The sequence below is a fragment of the Myotis davidii genome, unplaced genomic scaffold (genome assembly GCF_000327345.1).
Source record: "Myotis davidii unplaced genomic scaffold, ASM32734v1 scaffold458, whole genome shotgun sequence".
Lineage (NCBI taxonomy): Eukaryota > Metazoa > Chordata > Mammalia > Chiroptera > Vespertilionidae > Myotis > Myotis davidii.
In genome coordinates, this window is record NW_006289819.1 from 3,033,323 (window position 1) to 3,061,004 (window position 27,682).

A 27,682-nucleotide genomic window follows, 5' to 3' on the forward strand; every position below is an offset into this window, starting at 1 on the left:
ACATTGACCGGCTGCCTCCTGCATGCACCCCGACCAGGGATCGAACTGGGATTGAACCCACAACCTAGGTATATTGTGGGAAGAGCTCAGGAGATTTATCTCAGCAGACTGCGTCTTGAACCTGTCTCCGGAGTCGGGCATGCTTCGATAGGACTCCGTCGGCCTCACCCCCGCGGGACCCCCTGCCTCAATATATGCCCTGAGCAGAATTGAACCCAAAACCTTTTGGTGTACGCTCCAGCCAACTGAGCCACCCCGGCCAGGGCTATCCTGGATTATGCAAGTGGGCCCCATCTAATCACATGAGCTGGAAAAGCAAAAAAGTTTATCTGGCTGGTGGTGGTAGAAGGGGAAGTTGGAGAGATTCAGAGTCAGAGGAACTTGACCTACCATGGCTGAGGGGGACCACATGGGAAACATGAGAAGGAACGCAGGAGCAAAGACTGTCTGACAGCCCAGCAAGAAAACGGGACCTCTGCCCTTCAGCTGCAAGGAACTGAATTCGGCCAACAGCCTGGATGACCCTGGAAACTGATCCATCTCTTGTCTCCAGAAAGCCCTGCCGACTGCTTGGTTTTGGCCTTGTGAGACTGTGCAGAGGACCCAGCTACAAAACTCAGAGAAACTAAATTTGTGTTATTTTAAGCTGCTAAATCTGTGGTAATTTGTTACAGCAGCAGCAGAATACTAATACTGAGGGGTTTAGGTAGGGAAGGAATGTCAAAGTTTGTGTTATTAACAGACGACTGCTGTGCTGTGTGGAAAATGGATTTGGGAGAACGCAAATTTGGAGGCAGGGAAACTTGTCTTTGGGAATATAGTGGTCACAAGGATGGAGGGTAGTGATGGTGGGGAGGGGATATGATTTGATACTTATTTGGGAGGTTGGAGTTACCAGAATTTGGTCATTGACTGGATGTCAGGAATGAGGGAGAGACAGGACGCAGATGACTGCTGAGTGACTGGTGAAGCTGTCCTAAGACACGGATGAGCAGGTGGGAACGTGCCGTGTCAGGAACTTACTGGTAATTCCAGGTTCTTCATTTGAAAATTCTTCTATAAAGACTTACTTCAAGGTGGAGTATATCAGTAAGATGATTGCGTTTTCTTTTAAGACCTCAATTGGTTTTGTTTTGTGGTTTTGTTTTTTAGGTCATGTAGGAAATTGTAAATCATGTGAAGATGGGCCTCTTGGTGTTTGTGCGCAATCTGCTGCTAGCCCTCTGCCTTTTCCTGGTCCTGGGGTTTTTGTATTATTCTGCATGGAAGCTACATTTTCTCCAGTGGGAGGACTCCAGTAAGTATGGTCACTCGCCTATCCCCCGAAAAGCCTGTTGCAGATCAGCGATGGGGTTTTCACGTAGCTGCAATGTTCTCAGATTCTTCAGAGATGGGCAGTGGGAGTAAACTAACCATTTCTGGGATTTAGGCTTGGAAGTTGACTACTTTTGTTACTGTAAGTTAAGAACTTACAAAACAAACAAACAAACAAAAACAACAACTGCATGCCATGGCAAATTCTTATATGAACCCAGTGAAAAAGTGCTATTTTTCCATAAAAACTAGAACTGTACTAGTACTTCTAGTCCTTGAATGTTGTCCTTAATGACTGTAGTGTATTGCTGCTCCCATTGGCCATTTATTGCCTTAGGGCTTGGGAGTGAAGTTGGTTTTCTTTTGCCCTTCAAACTTCATCTTTATCTTTTCCTTGAATTTTCAATTTAATATTGTCTTTGTTTTATTTCCCTAAAGAAGATCTGTCTCCTTCATCTTTGTAGCCTTTGCTGGTCCTGAACTTGTGCTGGCTTTCCAGTCAATAACTCCTCATCCCTTTGTTCCATTTGTACCTCAGGCCTCACGTGTCACCCAGCATGTTCTGTATACCTGCCCGAACCCTTCGGACTTGGTTTCCGTTCACCCCGTGTTGCCTGTGTTGTGGTTTAGGCTTGCCGTTGAAGGTTTGCACTGAGCAACACCAGCTTTGCACATTCTCTTTTTGAACACAAGTAGTTTTCCTTTTGGTTCTTTGGTCTGAAGGCTTGTGCAGGAAATACCAGGTAGTCTGTTCTGATTCCTAGTCAATGTCTCTTCTCTAAAGTAGTTTTAGTTTCCCAAGCATCTACCTGATAAAAGTGTAGAATTCACTTGAGAGTAGAGTTAGTCTCTCAATATGAGGTTAAAATGCTAGAATGAGCTGAAACCGGTTTGGCTCAGTGGATGGAGCGTCGGCCTGTGGACTGAAGGGTCCCGGGTTTGATTCCGGTCAAGGGCATGTGCCTGGGTTGCGGGCACATCCCCAGTGGGAGATGTGCAGGAGGCAGCTGATCGATGTTTCTCTCATCATCGATGTTTCTGACTCTGTATCTCTCTCCCTTCCTCTCTGTAAAAAAATCAATAAAATATATATTTTTTAAAAAAGCTAGAATGAGTTGCAAGAGGCATCTGACAGTTGGCCTCATGTTGAGACCTTAGCATGGGAACTGTTCCTATGAAGTAGTTCACTTATTTCTCACATGGCCCAAACTACTGAAGCAGTTGCAAGCCAATTTTTAAAATATAGTGTTATATCTTTTATTGTTTTATATGGAATGTTTAAATGCCTTTTAACTGCTTAGCTTATAATTACCAGTAATTACTTTGTGTTTCCGGAGTTTACTTAAATTTGTGTCCCAACTTATTTTTAAAATCAAGGAGACTACCCCCAATAAGGAGTGTTTATATCAGTGCAGGGCAAAAGTCTGTGGTTAGAGGCATTGTCTGTAGCCATAATGGATAAATTAATCTGTATCCATAAAATAGATGGAAACATGTGCAAGGGATGGGGGTCTCTATTTCCGATAAGAGCTACTGACCTGTAGAAGACATAATCAAGGATTAGATAATATTTTGCTGGAGAAGTTAAGAAAGATACTAACTTTATGGAAGACCTGTTGTTTGTCAGGCCTCGTACATTTAATTTTATTTAATTTACTTTTTTTTAAAAAATATATTTTTATTGATTTTTCACAGAGAGGAAGGGAGAGGGACAGAGAGTCAGAAACATCAATGAGAGAGAAACATTGATCAGCTGCCTCCTGCACACCCCCCACCAGGGATGTGCCCGCAACCAAGGCACATGCCCTTGACCGGAATTGAACCCGGGAACCTTCAGTCCACAGGCCGACGCTCTATCCACTGAGCCAAACCGGCCTTGGCTAATTTACTTCTTACTATAACCATATGAATATGCTGTTGTTATCTCTATTTTCCAGTTGAGCAACTGAAGTATTTAGTTTCATTAGTTTATCTATGTTACACAGTTAATGGCTGTTGGAATTTGTCAAATGCTTTTTCTGCATCTATTATTATGATCATATGTTTTTATCCTTTAATTTGTTTATGTGGTGTAGCACATTGATTTGTGGATATTGAACCAATCTTGCATCCCAGGAATAAATTCCACTTGATTATGGTATATAATCTTTCTAATGTATTGCTGAATTAAGTTTGCTGATATTTTGTTGAGTTTTGCATTTATGTTCATCAGGGATGTTGGCCTATAATTTTCTTTTTTTGTAGTGTCTTTGTCTTTGTTATCAGGGTAATGCTGGCCTCATGAAATAATTTGGTAGCCTTTTCTCGTCTTTAATATTTGGAATAGTTTGAGAAGGATAGTTTGTGTGTGTGTGTGTGTTTTGTTTGTTTTGTTTTTAGAGACAGTAGGAGGGAGGGAGGAACGGGAGAGAGAGACACACACACACACACACATCAATTGGTTGCTTCCCACATGTGCCCCGACTTGGGCACGGATGAGTCTGCAACCAAGGTATGTGTCTTTGACCAGGAATTGAACCCAGGACGCTTCAGTCCATGGGCTGATGCTCTAACCACGGAGCAATCAAACAGGGTGAGAAGGATAGGTATTAATTTTTCATTGAACACTTGGTAAAATTCTCTTTTGAAGCCATCTAGTCCAGGACCCTTATTTGTTGGGAGTTTTGATTACTCATTTGATCTTTTATAATTATTGGTCTGTTCAGATATTCTGTTTCTTTCTAATTCAGTCTTGGAAGATTGTACAGTCCTAGGAATTTATCCATTTCTTCCACATTGTCCGATTTGTTGTTATATAATTGTTCGTAGTATTTTTTTTTAATAATGCTTTGTTTTCTGTGGTGTTGGCTGTCATTTCTCTTTCATTTCTGATTTTACATATTTGGGCCCTTTTTTTTCTTGATGAGTCTGATCAAAGGTTTATCAATCTTGTTTATCTTTTAAAAGAACCAGTTATTTGTTTCATTGATCTTTTTATTATTTTTAAGTCTCTCCTTTGTTTTTTTTTACCCCACTATGATTTTTATTATTTCCTTCCACTTACTTTGGATTTGTTTGTTCTTCTTTATTCTTTATGCAAGGTAAGATTTTTTTTTTTGGAGATTTTTCTTGTTTCTCAAGGTGGTGGGTCTGTATTGCTATGAATTTCCCTTTCAGAACTGCTTTGGTTGTGTCCATAGATTTTTGAGATCATGTTTTCAATTTGGTTTGTCTCAGGGATGTTTATTTTCCTCTTTGATCTCATTTTTAATCTGTTCATTATTTAGTAGCTTGTTATTTAGCCTCCATGTGTTTTTCAATTTTCTTATGGTTGATTTCTAGTATCATATCATTGTGATCAAAGAAGGTACTTGATAGATTTTAGTCTTTTTAAATTTATTGAGACTTGTTTTGCAGCCTAACATGCAGTCTGTCCTGGAAAATGTTTCTGTGCACTTGAAAAGAAGGATTTATTCTATTGCTTTTGGGTGATGCTCTAAAATTACCTGTTAGGTCCTTTTGAGCTAATGTGTCATTTAAAACTGCTCTTTCCTTAATTTTCTCTCTGCATGATCTATCCACTGATGTCAGTGGGGTGTTACTGTCAATCTCTCCCTTTGTTTGTCAATGTTTACTTTATATAGTTAACTGTTCCTACATTGAGTGCATAGTCAAAACAGATGTTTTACAACAGATTGAATTAGAAACTGGTGAAAATCCAAATTTCTTTTATTAATTTGTAAATTAAAGAGATTTGCAGAAATGTAAAACTACTCTTTCCTACTGTTTCTGTTTTAGAAAAGTTATTTTTTCTATTGTTAATTTTATTTTATTTATTTTTTTTAAAATATATTTTGACTTTTTACAGAGAAGAAGGGAGAGGGATAGAGAGTTAGAAACATTGATGAGAGAGAAACATCGATCAGCCGCCTCCTGCACACCTCCTATTGGGGATGTGCCCACAACCAAGGTACATGCCCTTCACCGGAATCAAACCTGGGACCTTTCAGTTCCCAGGCCAATGCTCTATCCACTGAGCCAAACCTGTCAGGGCTCTATTGTTAATTTTAAATGAATTCATACTTTTAAAATGTTTCAATATAACAAAACCTATCTAATAAAGAGGGAATATGCTAATTGACTGCCCTGCCCTCAAAGATGGCGACACCCACAGCCAATAAGGAGGAAATATGCTAATTGAATGCCCCACCCTCAAAGATGGCAGCGCCCACAGCCACAAGATGGTCAGCAGGGGAGGGCAGTTGTGGGCTATCAGACCAGCAGGGGAGGGCAGTTAGAGGTGACCAGGCCTGCAGAAGAGGGCAGTTGGGGACGACCAGGCCAGTAGGGGAGGGCAGTTAGGGGTGACTGGGCTGGCAGAGGAGGGCAATTAGCACATTGTTTGCGGGTAGTTTTTATCGCACACTAACAGGTGGCGCGGGCCATTTTTGCTAATTTATTGCGCAAATGGCAACGTTCAGTAGGCTGGCAGGGTAGGGCAGTTAGGGGCGACCAGGCTGGCAGGGTAGGGCAGTTAGGGGCGACCAGGCTGGCAGGGGAGGGCAGTTGGGGGCAACTGGGCCTGCAGGGGAGGGCAGTTGGGGGCAACCGGGCTGGCCGGGGAGGGTAGTTGGAGGTGATCAGGCTGGCAGGCAGAAGCAGTTGGGAGCAATCAGGCAGGCAGGCAGGAGAGCGGTTGGGAGCCAGCAGTCCTGGATTGTGAGAGGGATGTCCGACTGCCGGTTTAGGCCTGATCCTATAAACCAGCAGTTAGACATCCCCCGAGGTGTTCCAGATTGGAGCGGGTGCAGGCTGGGCTGAGGGACACTCCCTGCCCGCCCCCCCAGTGCACAAATTTTGTGCACCAGGCCTCTAGTATTAATAAAATCATTCATCCACATACACAAACACTTTGGAGTCCTTAGTAAGTTTTAAGAGTGTGAAAAGGTCTAATACCAGAAATCTAAGAACCACTGTATTCTTGAGTCTTCAAAAAAGTGGAGTTCAGGGATTGGGGGACTTTCAGAAGTGAGAGTGTTAGGGATTGGTTGACCTTTAGCTGTGAATTTCCAATTATATGAATAAGGCTGTTGTTGAATAGGATGACTTTCAGAACAGTAGTCACTGAAGTGAAGCTGTTGTTGATGGATTTGGTTCGGTTTTAAAGTAGTTCTGGTGGTTACTTTTTGCTATAGGAAAAAACAATCAATGCTCTTTTTGATGGTTAGCAACCTTTTATTCTCAGTGGAAAAAATGGGAAAGAATAGAAGGCATAACTCTTACAATTCAACAATAAGAAGACAATCCAATTTTTAAAATGGGCAAAGGACCTGGATAGCCATTTCTCCAACAAAGATATACAAATGGTCAGTAAGCACTTGAAAAGATGTCCAACATCATTAGTCACTAGGGAAATGCAAATTTGCAATGAGATACCACTTAACACCCACTAGAGTGGTTATAATAAAAATGACAGATAATAGCAAGTGTTGGCGAGGATGTGGAGAAATTGGAGCCCTCATACCCAGATCGTGGGAATGTAAAATTGTGTAGCCATTTTGGAAAACAGTCTGGCAATTCCTTAAAAAGTTAAATACAGAGTTACCATTTGACCCAGCAGTTCCACTCCTAGGTATATAAACTCAAGAGAAATGAAAACATGTGTCCACATTAAAACTTGTATGTGAGCTTTCATAGAAGCATTATTCCTAATAGCCAAAAAGTGTAAATACCCCAATAGTCCACCAACTGATGAATGGGATAAATAAAAGTGGTATGTCTGCCGGCGATTTTCAACTGGTGTGCCATGGCAGGCATACTGGTGTGCCACAAGAATTTTTAAAACCTGCAATACTTTACTATTTTTATCTCTTTTCCCTTAGATTGTCAAATAAAAAAATGAGAACAGCCAACACAACAATAGCTGTCTGGTGTAACTGAATCAAAATTATGCTTTTTTTGGGTCAGATTGCCAAGAAGTATATTTTTTGGTGTGCTGCAGAATTTTAGTAGTTTATGTGTACTGTGAGATGAAAACGGTTGAAGATCGCTGGTCTATACAATGGGATGTTATTCAGCAATAAAAAATGAATGAGATACTGATGTCCTACAATATGAATGAAGCTTGAAAACATTATGCTAAGTGAAAGAAGCTAGTCACAAAGGACCGTGTATTGTATGAAATGTTCAAAATAGGCAAATCTGTGGAGACAGCAGATTCCTGGTCATTTAGGACTGGTGGGCTAGAAGGAAGAAACTAAAGGGTATAGGATGGTTCTTCTTTAACTGTTACCTGCCAAGGCCACGTCAGGGTGGGCCATCAGGCCAGCCCTGGGAGGAATGCCCCTCCTGGAAGTGTACAACTTGAGCAGTTCATTTCCTGTTGGTGGGGGTTTGAGACTGGGAATTCTGTTAAGATTGAATAGTCACAGGCTATTGCTGGCTGGTATGGAATTTCTTTGGCTATATAGTTCCATTAAAACTTAAGAGGCTTACTGTAAAAAGATTTTTCAAAATAATTGTGAAATATGAATGTGGACTGAGCTAAGAAGTTACTACTTTGTTAGATGTGATAATGATATTGGGATCATGTAAGAAAATGTATTTTATAATTATGACCAGAAGAACTATTTAGGGATGAAACAGCATGATGTCAGGGACTTGTTAAAACTATGTAGCCAAAAAACAGAGAGGGAGAAAGAAGGAGGGGCCAGGGAAGGAAGGGGAGAGAATGAAGAAATAAAACCAGGAAGCCAGTAGCAAAATGTTTTGCATAATTGTTTAATCTCTAGGACAGGGCTCATTACACTCTTCTCTTTACTCTTATGTAGTTAAAAAAACTTTCATTAAAAAAAAGTAAAATCAAAAATTTTTCCTACATGGCTAACCACAGCTGCCAAAGATCATATTTAGACTCTGATCTTTTACTTATTGACCTCTGTTCCATACTTCCTCTAGCTCTTGAATTAATTTGTGGGTACTTTCCGAGACCTTTTGAAATAGTAGGCCAGGGTGGGAGACAATACGTTTTTATTTTTTATTTACTCATTTTGAGAGAGAGAGAGAGAGAGAGAGAGAGAGAGAGAGAGAAACATATGTTGTTTCACTTACTTGTGCATTCATTGGTTGATTTTTTTTTTAAATTGGACTTGATTTGCATTTTCTTTCTTTTTAAAAAAAACTATATTTTATTGACTTTTTACAGAGAGGAAGGGAGAAGGATAGATAGAAACATCGATGAGAGAGAAATCCCTGGGGTTAGGGCATTGGTTGATTCTTACATGTGCCTTGAGCAGGGATTGAACCCACAACCTTGGTGTTCGGGACAACGCTTTAAACAACCTGAGCTATCTGGCCAGGGTGAGACAATACTTTCTTCTTTAAAAAAAAAAAAAATTTTTTAAATCGATTTTAGAGAGAGGATGGGGGGGTGCTTTACTCTTTGTTCTTTTAATTGATTTTAAAGAGAGAGGAAGGGAGAGGGAGAGAGAGGGAGAAACATTGATGTGAGAGAGAAACATGCGACCTGACCAGGGTTTGAACCTGCGCCTGGGTATGTGCCCTGACTTTTTAGTGTACAGGACGATATCCAACCAGCTGAGTCACACTGGCCAGGGCAGATAGTCCTTTTAATCTGATCTCCTCCTTCGGGTTCACTCCAATTGTCAGGCAAATAACTATTGGTTGAAAATGTTTTGGACCACAATTTTATCTCCTGTGATGGCTGCTGCTTGGAGGTATCCCCTTAACACATTGTTTGCGGGTCATTTTTATCACGCGCTAACAGGTGGCACAAGCCATTTTTGCTAATTTTTTGCGCAAATGGCAACGTTCAGTAAAATTACGATAAATTTAGTTTACGTATTTATACGTTACCCGCATTCTACCGCTAGTCTATAAGAAACGTATTAATACGTGCCCTGCGCTCTACTACACTGGTAGAGCGTATAAATACGTAAAACGTATAAATACGTTTCCTGCATACAATGTGTTAAAACTGCTTCAATTTGAGATGGAAATGCTATCCTGTACAATAAAAGCCTAATATGCAAATTGACCAAATGGCAGAATGACCAGCAGAACAACCGGTTGCTATGAGGCGCACTGACCACCAGAGGGCAGACTCTCAATGCAAGAGCTGCCCACAGCCCACAGGCCCTAGGCCAACCAAGGCGGGTGCCAGCGGGGACCCCCCCGATTGCCCCACAGATGGGCCCTGATCACCAGGCAGGCCTAGGGACCCTACCTGTACATGAATTTTGTGCACCAGGCCTCTAGTTATTTATATAAAAAGGGGGGAAGTCTTGTATATGTATGTTCATATTTGTACATACACAGGCATATATATTATATATGTACTAGAGGCCCAATGCACAAAAATTTGTGCACTCGGGAAGGTTCCTCAGCCTGGCCTGTGCCCTCTCGCAGTCTGGGACCCCTCAGGGGATGTCCACCTGCTGGCTTAAGCCTGCTCCCTGGGGGATCAGGCCTAAGGTGGCAGTCAGACATCCCTCTGGCAGCCCGGGAGCCCTTGGGGGATGTCCACTTGCCAGCGGGGAGCAGGCCTAAGCTGCAGTCGGACATCCTTAGCGCTGCTGAGGAGGCGGGAGAGGCTCCCATCACCACCGCTGTGCTGGCAGCCATCAGCCTGGCTTGTGGCTGAGCAGAGCTCCCCCTGTGGGAGCGCACTGACCACCAGGGGGAGGTCCTGTATTGAGCGCCTGACCCCTGGTGGTTAGTGTGTGGCATAGTGACCAGTCATTCCCAGTTGTTCTGCTGTTAGGATCAATTTGCATATTACCCTTTTAATATATAGGATAGGATTTGCACACATGTATATAACATAACTCTGGAAGCATAATACCCAGAAATAATAACTTTGCAAGGAAAAAACTGATAGCTGGGAGAGAGGATACAGGATGAAAGAGGACAAGGATCAAATCTTTGGGAGCTACCAACTAAGGGGTGAGCAGCATGTGGTCACTCCTTGAAAGTCACCCTGAATAAACAGTGGTTCTTAAACTTTTAAAAATACATATTTTTATTAATTTCAGAGAGGAAGAGAGAGATGGAAACATCAGTGATGAGAGGGAATCATTGGTCGGCTGCCTCTTGCACGTCCCACATTGGGGATTGAGCCCGCACCCCAAGCATGTGCCCTTGATCAGAATCAAACCCGGAAACCTTCAGTCCCCAGTCTGAGGCTGTATCCACTGAGCAAGACGGGTTAGGGCAGTGGTTCTTAAACTTTTAAGAAGCCTGAGCAGCCAGGGAGAGAGGGAAAGTCGTAGGAAGAAGTCTCAAAAAGGAAGGAATGCGAGGGCATGTGTGCGCCCTTTACCCAGCATTTCCACTTCTAGGAATTCATCTGCAGGCATTTCTGGGTACTTGCGAAATGATCTATGTACAGTAGCACTCACTGCAGCAGTTTTTGTTTGTCTGTTGCATCATTGGTTATATATATGTATATATTTTATTGATATTTTACAGAGAGGAAGAGAGAGGAATAGAGAGTTAGAAACATCCATGAGAGAGAAACATCCATCAGCTGCCTCCTGCACACCCCCTACTGGGGATGTGCCCGCAACCACGCACTGCTCTATCCACTGAGCCAAACTGGTCAGGGCGCATCATTGTTTTTAATAACAAAAGCTTGGAAGTAACTTTACTGTTCATCAGTAGGGGCCAAGTTCAGCTATCCAATGGGGTGTTCTGCACCTGAAGAATGAGGAGGCTCTGTATATGCTGATAGGATAAGATTTCTAAAATACAAGGTGTCCCCCCAAAATGTACACACACTTTAACAGCTGGTAGCTCGATTTTGAAAATGAAGTATATTTTAATAAACACTACCTTGATAATCATTCAAAGTATGTGTATACATTTGGGGGGACACTCTTTATATTATGTGTAGAAAGCAAGGATCAGGAGTTTTGTTTGGGGTTTAAAATGTTTTAAATTTTTATCATTGTTCTGAATACATATAGCTGGTTATTATTTTTTAAATTTATTTTTATTGATTTCAGAGAGGAAGGAAGAGGGAGAGAGAGAGAGAAACATCCATGATGAGAGAAGAATCATGGATTGGCTGCCTCCTGCAAGTCCCCCACTGGGGATGGAGCCCACAATCCGGGCATGTGCCCTTGATCAGAATCGAACCTGGGACCTTTCACTTCGCAGGCCGACGCTCTGTCCACTGAGCCAAACCGGTTAGGGCATGGTTAGTATTCTTTATTACCATTGCAGAATACTGATTTTTTTCTTTGAGCTCCAGTATTCTTATTCTTATTATGAGCTTTTTTATTACCAGCAATAGTTGGCACGGAAAAGTGGAAAAATCAGATTTTTACGTTATTAAATTTATTCCATTTTGAGCCAATCACAGTTGCCTCCTGCTGTTTTGGTCTGACTGCCAAGTGCCTTTATATGGTATTTTAGCTTTTTAATAGTGCTTTGCTATGTAGCAGTCGCCTGGAGCCACAAGAGGGCAGAAGAACCTTTGGATTGCCACAGGACAGGCTTGTGCTGCGTATCTTCCTTCTGGCAAAGTCCTGTATGGGATTGTTCTTTAACTCATTCATTAAATCATGTGCACCTTTATCTGTCACCAGTGGAAGCAATAGCAAGGTGAAGGAGAGAACATAGATTTTGGAATTACATAAAGGGCGTCCCAAAAGATGTATACACACTTGAACAGCTGATAGCGCAATTTTGAAAATGAATTGTATTTTAATAAGCACTGCCTTTATAATTATTCAAAGTGTTTGTACACTTTTTGGGGGGATACCCTGATACTGCCTTTTGCTCTCCCTCCCTTCTTGCAAATTACTTAGTGAACTAGTTACAGTACTTGAACAGTCTCAGAACTTAACTATGCAAGACATAATTGCAATGTGCAAGACATACCAGAGAGTTGAGGCTTTGGAGTAAACTTGTTCTGGCTTTGAGTCCTAGTCTGTGACTCGGTAGTTTATTTGCTCTTTGAACCTGAGTTTTATCACCTGCAGAACGAGTGAAAGATTTAATGAGTGAGTGCGTGTAAAGCTCTTAGCACCGTGTTGTGGTGAGCACGCAGGAAGTAACTGCCCTAATTGTAATACCAGGTACCCGCACAGATGGATAACAGATCCTCAGTAATTTTTGTTACATGGCTCTTTGTTATATACTTAATAATTTCTTTATTTGATGACAAGCAAGGTGGTCATATTATCGTTGGGATAATTTCAAAGCTCCCTTTCTCAAAGGGGCTGTCAAAATGTGGTCTCATGTATTTTCTTGCAAAGCATTGGTCTTTTAATAGTCTAATGCATTCTGAATTTCTCTGGAGAGCCTCAGTTTTTAAGCTTCCATCCCAGTGTGATTTTGCATATGTTCATGTTTGATTGGAAAAGCTGGGATTGGTGCCATATACTGAGGCAGAGTTGGGTAACATGATACTGCATCAAGGATACAGTGCCTGTCTCAGGTTGGGTCATAGGGAAGTGATTCTGAGACAGAGATTAGAGTGTGGAAAGCTTATTAGGGAGTGGTTTTGGGACCAATGATCCTGCAAGGAAACAGATGGGAAAGGAAGAGAAGGAAGCATGATTGTACAGAGGACAAGTTGGACTGGGATTCAGCCCCACGAAAGGTCTCAGCCAGCCCCGCAGGGATGTGAAGTGGGGCCAGCTAGTCCTTCTGAGTTAGGGGAAGGGGGCTGTGCCTTTATACCGGGAGTTTCTCCTTGACCTGTCATTGGACACCACTAGTCAGTAGAGGAGGCCACCCTGGAAAGACATGACTCTGGGCAAGACAGCTGTCTCAGCCAAGGCATTTCCTGAAAAGGGCTGGCGCTGATCCCAGCAGCAGACCGGTCCTTCCAATCTGAGGGGCACACTGTAGCTTCCACTGTGCCCACGTCACCTGGAAGGGAAAACAGTAACATGGCTCGTGTGGCGTAACCAAGGATCGCTGTAGACAGAGTTGCTTGTAAGTAAAACGTAGGAATAATTGTTATTTTTAACTTTAAGAATTCATGATAATGTCATTTCAGTCAGGGTTGGCTCCCTCCTGTTACAGACTACCCCCAAAATGCCAATGGCCGGACCGTGAAGGTTTCTTTCTTTCCTGTCACAGTCTAGTGCAGATGTGTGGGGGTTGGGGAAGGAGTTCTGTTCCACCTCATACGTTCAGGGACACAGATTCCTTCCATCTGGTCACCCCGCCCACTCCTAGGGCCTTGAATCCTCCACTGGGTCCTCCGATCTAGCGCACAGAGGAGAAAGGGGCGAGAACTTGGAGAATACGCAGAGGGCCTCTCTGGGCCAGGCCTGCAGGTGATGTCTTGCAAACCATGGTTCATTGACCAGACCCCAGTCACGGGGCCTTCCTACCCCCTGGGGATCTACTAGAGCAGTAGTGTGATCAGGAGGAGAAGGAAGGAATATGACCCTCGTTGCTACAGTATTATACCCTTGTGGTGGCCAGATTTCATCATTTCTGATGAATTAAAGACTCTTCAAAACTATATGTTTTTTAATTTCCCAGAGTTACATATTTAAATTTCCACCATCATAATATTATGGTTTTCTTTACCTGGGGGTATTTTAACAGACTGGGGAAAGCAAAATTTTACTAGAGAGAAGGGATGGAACAGAGTATTAAAGAACTGAAAACTTAAGAATTCTTAGCTCAGGAAAGGCAAAAAGGCAAAATAACTTCAGGTGTGTGTGTGTGGGGGGGGGCTATGTTTATTTTCAGTGATACTGAAGAAAATTGCAAAGCCTCTGATCCGTCACGTGGCTATAAAAACAGGTCTTCTCTCTTCCTCAGCTCCAGCAGGACTGTCTTCCTCGTGGTGACACGGAGGTGGCCGTGAGATAGGGACTACAAAGAAATGCTCATGTACATAGCACTGAAAGCTGCTTGCGGGGATTCATGTAAATACCACCCAGGCAGCGCTGCTGAGTGTCAGCTGGTTACATCTTCAGCTTTGGTCCGGGCCGTGTGGGGCACGTAGGAGGGAGGGCCGGGGCCTGAGAAGTTTGCACACTGAACGCTGAGGCTCACAGGAAGGAGCCAAGGGTGAGACGGGGCCAGATGAAGTGTGTCAGAGATCAGAAGGAAGAAGCGAAATCCAGAGAGCCTTTGGGGAAGAGGGGCTCTGACGCAGGGACCCTGGCAGGTGGGGTGTGGCATTTGGGCACCTGGGGAAGGGACTCCAGAGAAGTAGAACATTGGCAGTATTTCTGAAGCAAGTATCGCTGAGAGTGACGTGAAGAACGGTGTGGGTGAGGGGTAGTGAGACAGAAGATGGGAGAGGGAGGGTGGAGGCAGGCATCGAGGGCCTCAGTGTCTGGTGTGCAGGTTCATATTTGATGCAGCAGGGCCATTGAAGGTCCTTCCACTTAATGGAGATGCCTGGTGGAAATTCTGGGCTTCTGTGTGGAGGAGAATGACCAGAACACAGAAGTTTCTTCTGGAATTTCTATTTGAGTACCTAGAATTCAAAACTGTCCTTTATTATTTCCTCAGCGAAGTTCATTTCACTGCCACTTAATTATACTTATTAAGGTAGTTACTGTACTAGTCTCTTAAGATCAGAACTAAGCCTCAGTCCCTACTTTTGAGGAATTATAATCTGATGAGATTTGTTTAAAAAAGAAGTGCTCCAAATGTTACATATGCTAAGACAGAGGGATGTAGAGCTGTTGGACAGTGCTCACTAACCTTCTAAAGAGCCCCTGCTCTCCTGTAAAAACACTGAAATCTTACAGTCTTCCTTAATTAATATTTAAAAATAAAGTAAATACCATAATTAAAAATTAATGAAGGGGATTGTGGGGCACGTAGGAAGGGAAGACTGGTACCGTTATACAAGGAGTGGGTCATTTGATCTTGAAGTGCAGTGTTAGGGGATGGGTATAGGAAAGGCTTTGTAGAGGAAGAGGCTCCCAAGCCTGGACTTGAAGTATGAATGAATAGGTGAGAAGTGCATTTTAGGCAGAAAGAATCCCCTGAATAAAGGTGTAAGGACCTGGAAAAGAGCCAGGAGACAGTCTTGAATGGAATGCTGAGTTTGGACTTTGTGCCAGACGGAAGCCGCTGGTGAAAGCATGTTGAGCAGGAAACGAATGTGGTCAGATTTGCATTTTAGGAAGATAACTGGCAGCAGAGTGGAGTACGGATGAGACAGAACGTGGGCGGTAGGGATACTAACTGCCCCGGTATTTCACCAACTGGGGAAATTCGGGGATGGAGAGAATGCCTGGAGAGGCTGCTCGGTGGAGGGGTTATGTGAGCTGAGTAGAGAAGCATAAAGAGGAGTGCAGGAGAGCACACTTACTTATCCTATATAATAAAAGGCTAATATGCAAATCGACCGAACGGTGGAATGACTGGTTGCTATGACACACACTGACCACCGGGGGCAGATGCTCAACGCAAGAGCTGCCCCCTGGTGGTCAGTGCGCTCCTAAAGGGGGAGCGCCGCTCAGCCAGAAGCCAGGCTCATGGCTGGCGAGGGCAGCAGCAGTGGCGGGAGCCTCAATTGGCCTCTCCCACCTCTGTGGCAGTGCTAAGGACTACTCGGGGGATGTCCGACTGCTGGCTTAGGCCTGCTTTACCCCCCGCAGGCCTCAATTGGCAGTCAGATACCCCCTGAGGGGTCCCAGACTGCGAGAGGGCACAGGCCTGGCTGAGGGACCCCCCGTCCCGCCAAATGTCATGCATTGGGCCTCTAGTATATACATAAAAATTAGGAATATATTTTATATCCAAAATGAGTGTTTAAATATATATATGCAATAAATAGATTGGCTTAGAACACATAAATTAGGGGCAATTTTGGCAAAGGCACAAAGTGTGAAAGAACATGGCATATTTGGAAAACTATGGAAAGTCTAGCATGGCTGGCATGGGGAATATAAAAGGACTAGACAGTTACTGGAGAAAAAGAAACTATCTTGGAAGTGAGAATAGGAATGAGAAGTTACTGGCTGACTGTTAATACTAAAAACAAAGCATCTGACAACAACTTGTTTTGTTCTTGTAGCTTAGAAGGGAGAATAAGTTATTCAATTTAGCAAACATTTCTGAATATCGGATACTTCGCCAAGTCCTTGGGATGTTAAATCAAGTGAAGTTCAGTCTCAGAGCCAAAAGCTCTGAGTTCTGCTCTCTAGCAGGAAGTGTCAGGAACTTCCTCTTGTGCCGTAGAAAGCCCTTCATGTTCTGATCTCAGACTGTCCTGGCAGCCCCGTCTGTCACAGTCACAAGGCTCTCATCCACAGCATTTCAGTGCTTTGCATCCCTGACTGCCTCAATCAGGTCTTCGCCCTCCCAGTTTTTTCCAGTGGTCAAGTCCAGTGGAATTCTTTTGTCCCTCATTTAATTGTCTCTAAACATCAGTTCTCTCCGACATTTCCATCCTCCACTTTTTCCTGGCTCTTTCCTTTTAAGCAATAAGCATGTGCACTTATTTATATACTTGGGGCCCAGTGCACAAATTTGTGCACCTTGAAAGGAACTGTGGGCTGCGAAGCTGAGATGGGCACAGGGATGGGTCGGCCCATCCTCCGCACCCCCACTGGGCCCCTCCCGCCATGGTCCCCTGCAGCCCCACTCTGAGTGCTGCCACTCCCACGCGCTGATGGCATTGACTGCGCAGAGCAATTGGGGCCCAGCGCCAGCAGCAGGTGCGAGCAGGGCAGTGCTATCAGCGGGTGTGAGCGGTGGCTGCTGCCCTGATCGCCCCTCAGGAGCAGGGGAAGGTGGTGAAGCACTTAGGGGTGATGGGGGCCGACAGCCGCCGCTTGGTGCTTGAGCAATAAGTATGTGCACTTATTTATATATACATAAAAATTTGGAATATATCATATCTAAAATGAGTGCTGAACTATATCTGCAATAAATAGATTGGTTTAGAACACAAGTTAGAGACCTTTTTCTATATGTTATAAAACAGATTCTTGCCCTGGCCAGTGTGACTCGATTGGAGAGCCATCTGTACATGAAGAGGTGGTGGGTTTGATCCCCAATGGGGGCTCGTGTGTTAGGCCACTGATCGATGTTTCTCTTTCTTTAAAAAAAACAACCCCCCCCCCCCAATATATAAAATAGACTCTTGGAAATCATTTATATTTAAATAAGGAAGATTTTTGGGTGGTATCCTTTTGGAAATCATTTTTGATTCAGTGACCTAAAAATTAGCCCAGAACTCAGAAATTATAGTTTTTAATAAAACTGTGTTTGAGCCATTACAAAATAAGGCTCGTTTTAGAATAAACACCTAAAGTTCAGAGGCAATATGAGGTAATTTTCATTTTATTTTATCCTGAACTTTTTCCTATGTCTTGTCTTTCCCCCTTTTTGTATATAATGAGTCACATTGATGTAGATATCACATTTTTAAAAGTTTTTAAAATTGTGTAACATATGCTACAGCATTAATAGTCTGAAATTATAAGATACAATGCCTTATAAAATTAGTTAGACATGAATGCATGCTCATTTAAATAACTTCAACAAATAAATATACAGAATAAAATAGAGAAGTTATATATCCCATCCTTAAGAGTTTGGGGCCAAAACCGGTTTGGCTCAGTGGATAGAGCGTCGGCCTGCGGACTGAAAGGTCCCAGGTTCCATTCCGGTCAAGGGCATGTACCTGGGTTGTGGGCACAGCCCCAGAAGGAGATGTGCAGGAGGCAGCTGATTGATGTTTCTCTCTCATCGATGTTTCTAACTCTCTATCCCTCTCCCTTCCTCTCTGTAAAAAAAAAATCAATAAAATATATTTTTTTTAAAAAAAGAGTTTGGGGTGTCTCTTTGTAGGCCATTTTTTCGTGGCTGTGTGTTTTGTGTATGTGAGTGTAGTACTTCACCCTCCAGGCTAATGGTATAGTTGCGATGATTATACCATTAATTTCAGGAAAACTGATTTCTTAGACAAATGGACACTTCTTCTTTTACAGAAGATTATCCGCTTTCAAGGTGTGTGCTCCTAGATTTGGGACGTTATTTTTCTCTCCCCCACGGACGTGGAAGTTAAAAGAAAAAATAAGAAAAGAAGGAATATAGAAGTCAGCTCACTTGAAACTGAGCATATCTAGCAGAGGCAGCCCAGGTTTTTATCCTCTGTGTGTATGCACTTTTGCTCCTGACACACAGACTTCCTGAAACATAGAACTCTGACAGAACCAACCTTCTTTTCTGATTGCTTACGCCTTTCTCTTTCTCAACATTCTCTGTGCCCCTTCCTATTCTATGTGTTTTTTTATTTTAATGATTTTTACTTTCCTTTAGTGCAGTTGGTCAATAGATTGAAAAAATGGGGAAATATTTTTTTCTCTTTTGGCTAATACTGCCTTTATTTTTTTAATTTTTATTTTTTTTAATATATTTTATTGATTTTTTACAGAGAGGAAGGGAGAGGGATAGAGAGTTAGAAACATCGATCAGCTGCCTCCTGCACACTCCCTACTGGGGATGTGCCTGCAACCAAGGTACATGCCCTTGACCGGAATCGAACCTGGGACCCTTGAGTCCGCAGGCCGACGCTCTATTCACCGAGCCAAACCAGTCAGGGCAACACTGCCTTTATTTTTTTTAAAAACCACTATATTAATGGGTTTCTGCGTTAGTTTTGCATGCTCTCATAAGTAGGAAAATGGAAGTGAGAAAGGAGGAAGAAGACGGGGCTTAAGTGTTCTAACTACAGGTCAGTGCCTTCTCAGTGACCGCAGTCTGTAGATTGACATCTAATCTAACTCTAGTGGCTATATTTTTGACTTCTGGTTGCATCCTGCCTATGATTTTTCTTTTTAATCTTCACCCACGCATATGTTTCAATTGATAGAGAGAATTGGAGGGACGGGGAGAGACAGAGAGAGATAAACATCAATGTAAGAGAGACATCGATTGGTTACCTCTCATACGAGCCCCAGCCAGGGCCTGGGATGGAGCCTGCAACCGAGGTATGTGCCCTTGACCAGAATTGAACTCAGGACCCGTCAGTCTGCAGGCAGATGCTCTAGCCACTGAGCCAAACTGGCCAGGGCTACCTGTGATTTTTTTTTAAAACATACTTTATTGATTTTTTACAGAGAGGAAGGGAGAGGGATAGAGAGCTAGAAACATCAATGAGAGACATTGATCAGCTGCCTCCTGCACACCACCCACTGGGGATGTGCCCGCAACCCAGGTACATGCCCTTGACCGGAATCGAACCTGGGACCCTTCAGTACATAGGCCAACACTCTATCCACTGAGCCAAACCAGTTAGGGCTACCTGTGATTTTTTACATTCTTTTCCCCAAAGAGTGGAGAGATTTTGGCTCAGACTTCAGCATCTCAGTGTTGCCCTGCATGCTCTGGTCTTAGGGCTTTGTTAATCCTTTTTATTTGTTTCACCTCAACCTTTTGCTTTGGACAAATTACAAACCTGTGGAAAAGTTGAAAGAACAGTAGTACAGTGAATGTCAGAGTCCTTTCAACTGGAGTCTCTAACATTTTAAGGTTTTGCCACATTGTTGTATATCTATCTATCAATCTATCTATCTGTCTATCTATCTATCTATCTGGGCAGATAGATAGACACACATTTTTCTGTATTATTTGAAACTAAGTTGCAGAATTTTTATTTTTAAGACTTTTTTTTAGAGCAGTTTTAGGTTCATAGCAAAACCGAAGGGAAAGCACAGAGATGCTCATGAACCCCCTCCCCCACTCTTACATTCCTCCAGAGTGGTACAGTTGTTACAGTTCATGAACCTCCAGTGACCCATCATCATCACTCAAAGTGCATGGTTACATTAGGGCAGTGGTCAGCAAACTGCAGCTCGGCAAACCACGGCTCGCGAGTCACATGCGGCTCTTCCACAAAATACCGACTTCTCATGTGCCACGAAGTTTCAGTCACATTGTACGTGCGTGCCCGCACGTGGTATTTTGTGGAAGAGCCACACTCAAGGGAACAAAGAGCCACACGTGGCTTGCCAGCCACAGTTTGCCGACCACGGCATTAGGGTTTACTCTTGGTGTTAACATTCTATGGTTTTGGAGAAATCTATACTAATAAGAGGGTAATATGCTAATTAGACCGGGTCGACCAGACATCTTCCGGACATCCGACTTCCTTCCAGACACTTAGGGGGCGACCAGGCCGGCAGGGTGGCAGTTAGGGGGCAACCAGGCTGGCAGGGGGGCAGTTAGAGGGCAACCACACCGGTAAGCAGAGGCAGTTAGGGGTGATCAGGCAGGCAGGCAGAGTGGCTAGGGGCGATCAGGCAGGCAGGCAGGCGAGTGGTTAGGAGCCAGCGGTCCCAGATTGTGAGAGGTATGTCTGCCTGGGGCCTAAACTGGCAGTCAGACATTCCCTGAGGGGTCCCAGATTGAAAAGGGTGCAGGCTGGACTGAAGGACCTCCCCCCCCCCCCCCGCATGAATTTCGTGCACCAGGCCTCTAGTGTCTAATAAAAAAAAAAAAGCATTATAGTATCATACAGAGTGATTTCACTGCCCTAAAAGTCCTCTGTGCCCCACCTGTTCATCAATTTCTTCCCCCATTTCCCCGATCCATTGATATTTTTACTACCTCTATAGTTTTGCCTTTTCCAGAATGTCATATATTGGAGTCCTATAGTACGTAGCATTTGCAGATTGGCTTCTTTCACTTAGCAATGTATATTTAAGGTTCTTTCATGTCTTTTCATAGTTCGATAGCTCATTTCTTTTTAGCATTTATTATTATATGAATTTATTCTGTTGTTTGGCAGTACCACAGTTTATTCATTCACATCCTAAACAATATCTTGGTTGCTTCCAAGTTTTGGCAATTATGAATAAAGCTGCTATAAACATCCGTGTGTGGGTTTTTGTGTGGACATAAGTTTTCAACTCCTTTGGATAAATACTAAGAAATGTGATCACTGGATCATATGGTAAGAGTATATTCAGTTTTGTAAGAAACTGCCAAACTATCTTTCAGAGTGAGTGGCCGTATCGTTTTGCATTCCCACTAGCCATGAATGAGAGTTCTTGTTGCTCTACATCCTCATCAGCTTTTGGTCTTGTTGTGTTCCAGATTTTGGCCGTGTTAGTAAGTGCATAGTATCTCGTTGTTGTTTTAATGTACTATTCCCTTTTGACATGATATGGGGCACCTTTTTATAGATAGTACTTATTTGCCATCTGTATATCTTGTCTCATGAGGTCTTTAAGTCAGTTGTGTTTGTTAAGGTCTTTGTCCTATTTTAAAAATTGGGTTGTCTTTGTCCTCATTGTTGAGTTTTAAGAGTTCTTTGTATATTTTGGATAATAGTTCTTTATCAGATAACAGTTCTTTATCTTTTACAAACGTTTTCTTTTATACTGTGGCTTGTCTTTCATTCTCTTCACAGAGGACATGTTTTTAATTTGAATGAAGTCCAGTTTATCTGTTCTTTCTTCCATGGATCATACCTGTGGTGTTATATCTAAAAGTCACCGCCATGCCCAAGATCATCTAGGTTTTCTCCTCTGTCTTCTAAAAATGTTATAGTTTTGTGTTACCCTTTTTGAGTTAATTTTATGAAAGGTGTAAGGCCTGTCTTTAGAATCTTTTTTTTTTTTTTTTTTGCATTTGGGTGTCCTGTTGGTCCAGCATCACTCTTTGAAAAGACTATCTTTTTCTCCATATTATTATTGCTTTTGCTCCTTTGTCAACGATCAGTTGACTATATTTATTTGAGTCTATTTCTGAGCTCTCTATTCTGTTCCTCTTATCCATCTGTTTACTTTTTTGCCAGTACCACACTATCTTGATTTTACTGTAGCTTTATAGTAAGAATTGAAGTTGGGTAGTGCCAGTCTTCCAACTTAGGCCTCCTTCACAATATTGTGTTGGCTATTCTGGGTCTTCTCCTCTCCATATAAACTTTACAATCAGTTTATTGATGTCAACAAAACTACTTGCTGGGATTTTGACTGGGATTGCCTTGAATCCCTGGATCAATTTGGGAAGTACTGACATCTTGACAATATTGAGTCTCCCTGTCCATTAACATGAAATATCTATGTCTCCATTTCTTTAGTTCATCCTTGATTTTGTTCATCAGAGTTTTGTAGTTTTCCTTATCTAGATCTTGTACATATTTTGGTAGATTTATACCCAACTATTTCATTTGGGAGCGGTACTAATGTAAATGATATTGTGCATTAAATTTCAAATTTAATTTGTTCAGTGCTGGTTTATAGGAAAGTGATTGACTTTTGTCTGTTAACTTTGTGTTCTGCAACCTTGCTATAATTGCTTATTAGTTCCAGGAGTTGTTTTGTGTGTGTGTGTGTGTATGTGTGTGTGTGTGTGTGTGTGTGTGTATGTTGTCAATTCTTTCAGATTTTCTACATAGGTGATCATGCCATCTGCAAAGACAGTTTTATTTCTTCCTTCCCTATCAGTATGCCTTTTATTTCCTTTTCCTGATTTATTGCATTAGCTAGTACTTCTAGTACTATGTTGAAAAGGACTGGCGAGAGGGGACATCCTGTCCTTGTTCTTGATCTTAGAAGGGAAGCTTCTAGCTTCTTTGTAATTATGTGATGTTATCAGTAGGTTTTTTTGGTATGTAATTATCTATCAAGTTGAGGAAGTTCTTCTCTTGGTTTATACAAAGGTTTTAAAAATCATGACTGGGTATTAGATTGTGTCAAATGCTTTTTCTGCATCTACTGATGTGATCATATAATTGTATTCTTTAGCCTGTGATGGATTACATTAACTTATTGTCAAATGTTGAACCAGTCTTGCATGCCTGTGATAAGTCCCACTTGGTTGTCGTGTATAATTCTTTTTATACATTGCTAGATCCAATTTGCTAATATTTTGTTGAGGATTTTTATATCTATATGTTCATGAAAGATATTGATCTGTTGTTTTCTTTGTATATTTTTGGCATTAGTGTAATGCTGACCTCATAGAATGAATTGGGAAGTATTCCTTCTGCTTCTGTTTTCTGAAAGATTATAGAGAATTAATTTAATTTCTCCCTTAAGTGTTCAGTAGAATTTACCAGTGAACCCATCTGGGCCTGGCACTTTCTGTTTTCAATTATTATTTTATTAATAATTTATCCAATTTCTTGACTAGATCTAGACCTATTTAGATTGTCAATTTCTTCTTATGTGAGTTTTGGCACATTGTGTCTTTCAAGGAATTGGTCCATCTCATCTAGGTTATCACATTTGTGGGTAACGAGAGTTGCTCAAGTATTCTTTATTTGCAAGTAAGTTGCAGTTTTTGACATTTTCTTATAAATATCCCAACTTGCATCTCCTAAAAATAAAAATATTCTCCTACATAGCCACGTACCATTATCACACTAAGAAAATTAACTTAAAATTTTTGTATTAATACTTAATTATTAACTTACTAATTACAAGGGGGAAGATGTTTTGAGGGTTAACACAACCAAAAGACCATATTTAACATCATCAATGTGGTAATCTGTCACTTCTACACCAGTGATTCCCAAAGTGGGCGCTACCGCCCCCTGGTGGGCACTGCAGCGATCCAGGGGGGCGGTGATGGCCACAGGTGCATTTGTTTTAAATTTCTTTGTATTACCTTTCTATTCTGAGTTCAATAAATAGTTTCATAATTTCAAACTTCAATGTTTCTAATTTACACCTTTCTTTACTATATTTTACGAAAAAGGTAGAAACATTAATACATATATCTTTCTGTTTAATTGCTATTAAAATTTAAAAAAAATTAATTTCCAGGGGGCACTGAGTAATATTTTTTCTGGAAAGGGGGCGGTAGGCCAAATAAGTTTGGGAACCACTGTTCTACACCTTCTGATGTGATGCAACAAGAAATACTCATCACTTAAGTGTTTGTGTCACAAATGTAAACCTGAATCTAATCATGAGGAAATAATCAAATATAAGCCAGCTGCCGTAAACTCGGGGGCGGGGGGGAGTTAGAGACACGAGGAAAAATGGAAGCGGCGGGCTGTTCCTAACTAAAAGGCTAAAGAGACAAAATTGCCAAATGCCATTTTGAACTTTAATTGGAATCCAGATATGAGGGAAAAGACAAAAAAGACATTTGGGGGCAGTCGGGTAAATTTTAATATGGACTGTATATGATGATACTGAATCCTTGATAAAATATAAAATAATGTAGTTGTGATCCCAGTTCTGACTTTTTTGATGTTTTCATTCTGGTTTTACTGAGAAAATGGAACTCTATACCTTAAAATAGACTTTAATAAAAATCAAAGCTGTTTTCTGTTCTGCTCCCTGTGGAGTTTTGCAGTGACGGTTTCCAAAGGGCTGCGCCTCGCTGTGTGCGCGGGTGTTGGGGGCCACACGCACACAGCACTGCTCAGGCAGGTGCAGGACCTTTGCATTGAGATCGGGAAATGGAATTTTAGGAGAGGGGCCAGCGAAAGGACTAGAATAGTAAAGGCCAAGTCTGGGAAAGCCCTGTGTAAAGCAGTGAATTAATTATCTCCTCACGGGTGGCAGGACCCAGCATCCTGCGGATATGCCAAACCTACAGGCTTCTAACTATTTGTAGTAACTCTATGCCAACTCATGTGGTCCTTTCTTTCACAGCGAGAAAGGGCATAGGAGGATTTTTGTCTCCTAAAGATTGCCTGTTTCCTGATCCCTTTCCACTTCATTTGTTCACTCATTTGTTATCATTCAACAATATTTATTGAGTGTCTGCTGTGTCAGGTACTGTGCTAAATGAAGAGTAGTGAAAAAGACCGTATGTGTCACCTGGAGTTTTTAATCTAGATGGGGGAACAAGCATGAAACACAACTAAATACTCAGTTACATCTGCAATAAAAAAAAGTTAGAGGTGCCATGAGAGGGAATAGTAGGATTTTTAATATACTTTGTAGGCTAAACATCACACATCTGTGAACCTCTAGTCTGCAACGTTGTCTTGAGAGGTCACAGCAGTATAGGTATAGGAGAATCTAAGTCAAAGATTAGCTGAAACTCTATTCTGATCGTCCAGCCCTAAATAAAAAAAATAAAAAAAGTTGCTGAATGGCTCTCTCCTGGTGAGGTTTCTTTCTTGCTTTCATTAAAAAAAAAAAAGTAATCAAGCAGTCAAGTTCCACCTACTTCACAAGGGGAAGATAAAAGAGATTTGTCCATGGTTAGCCTCATGACCATAGGGGTCCATGTTTCCTTAGAGGTGTGGTGACCAGACTTCACTCTTATTTTTTTAAGGTAACAGCCCCCTGCCCCCCCACCTCTTTATATTTTCATTTAATTAGTTATTATTGAGGTATAATTGACATATAACATTATATTTCATTTATACAGTGTAGTGATTTCATATTATATATTGCAAAATAACCACCACAATAAGTCTAATTAACATCTGTCACCACACATAGTTATATAATTTTTTAAAATGTTTTTATTGAATTTATTGGGGTGACATTGGTTATTAACATATAGGTTTCAGGTGTACAATTCTGTAATACATTATCTGTACATTGCATGCTCACCACCCCAAGTCACATCTCCTTCCCTCACCATTATCCCCCCTATACCCTCTTCTACCTCCCCACACCCCTTCGCTTCTGGTAATCACCGTGCTGTCTTGTTGTCTGTGTCTATGAGTTCTTATTTGTTTGTTTGTTTTTTTGCTTAATCCTTTTACTTTTTCATTCAACCCCCCAACCCTCCTCCCGTCTGACAGCTGTCAGTCTGTTCTCTATATGAGTCTGTTTCTATATTTACCTATTTTTTCCCACTGTGCAACCTGCTTCACTGTCTTTAGCCTGTAGGCAGAGGCTGGACAATAGTTCAAGGCCATGGTTTGCCCTGGCATGGGGCACTATGAGAGACTCAGGAGGACGGGCCTGCCACAAATCCAAACCCATGCATGTGTTTCTATTTTGTTTGTCAGTTTATTTTGTTCATGAGATTCCACATACGAGTGAAATCATATGGTACTTGTCTTTCTCTGACTGGCTTATTTCACTTAGCATAATACTCTCCAGGTCCATCCATGCTGTCGCAAAAGGTAAGATTTACTGTCTTAGCAACTTTCAAATATGCAGTACAATATTATTAACTAGACGCAGTGCTGCAGATTACACCCCCATGACTATAGGTTTGCCTATTCTGGACATTCCATATAAATGGAATCATACAATATGTGGCATTTTGTGACTAGCTTCTTTTGTTTCACATAATATTTCAAGATTCATCCATGTTGAATCATGTATCAATACTTTACTCCTTTTCATGGTGAAATAGTATTTTGTTGTATGGATATACCACATTTTATTTATCCATTCATCAGTTGATGGGCATTTAGGTTGCTTCCACCTTTTGGCTATTCTGAATAAACTGCTATAAACATTTAAAGTTCAAGTTTTTGTAGCATTTTTATGTCTCAGTAGAGTTGCTGAGTCATGTGGTAACACTATATTTAACCTATCGAGGAACTCCCAGAATGTTTTCCAAAGCTGCTTTCCTATTTTACATTTCCACCAGGGATGTGTTTCATTTCTCTCCATGCCTTCCACTCTTAATACTTAAGATGAATGGCAGTGATGACAACTAATTATAACTTTTCCTTTCTCAATATGCATACTGAGAGGTGTATGGTCCTCTTTAAAAATAGAAATATAGCAAAGTAATAAGTATACATACTTTATCATGACAGTATAAAAACTTGGTTGAGCAACTTATTTTGTTCCCTCCCTTTTTCATAAACGAAGTTGTTTCTTGAGAAGGGAATGGTACCATGTTCTTTTAATTATAGCCTGTCAAGTACATCTTTTTCCCAGATGAAGGAAAGAATGTCATATGGCAAATGACTTAAGACTCTTATCCTGTCCAAGGGTCTCTGGCACATGTGAATAATCCAAGCCCTGCTCCCACAGAAATTCATATCTTTTTTTTAAATTATTTGGGTTTTTAAAATTACGTTGGATTTTAAAGTAAATCCCAGACATCATGTCATTTTAACTCTAAATACTTCAGTATGCCTCTCTGACAGATAAGAACTTCTAAAAATGTGACCATCATGTTGTTATGTCACATTATCTAGTTCCTTAATGTCTTCTTTTTAAAGCACATTTTGACATGGGAATTTATTTTTTTAAGTTGATTTAAGAAAATATTCACAAATTTTATTCACCACAGCTATATTTATATGAGCACAAATTTACAATGAAGTATTGATTATGGGCAAACAGTTAAATGATGGAAATATATATAATTCTTTTAGAGGGTTAGTGTCAAGGCATTAGAAATTATGATATGACAGAATAGGTCCAGAGACATGGATGCATGGAATAGACTGACAGAACTTAGAGGGGAGGGGAAGGTTTGGGGGGATAGGAAGAGATTAGCCAAAGAAATATATATATTTTCCTTGGACACAGAC

At 41.5% G+C, this 27,682-nt stretch overlaps 1 protein-coding gene across 3 annotated transcripts in view; it reads left to right on the forward strand.

Annotated features, from left to right (window-relative positions):
• The first annotated feature begins 1,154 nt into the window (after nucleotides 1-1,154).
• Nucleotides 1,155-27,682, forward strand: part of ST3GAL3 (ST3 beta-galactoside alpha-2,3-sialyltransferase 3) — a 150,423-nt gene continuing 123,895 nt past the window's right edge. For all 3 annotated transcript variants that reach the window (XM_006762621.2, XM_015563191.1, XM_006762622.2), the window contains exon 1: nucleotides 1,155-1,297. In XM_006762621.2, the coding sequence (XP_006762684.1) occupies nucleotides 1,183-1,297 (115 nt within the window). In that variant the 5' untranslated portion in view covers nucleotides 1,155-1,182. The remainder of the gene's footprint in view (nucleotides 1,298-27,682) is intronic.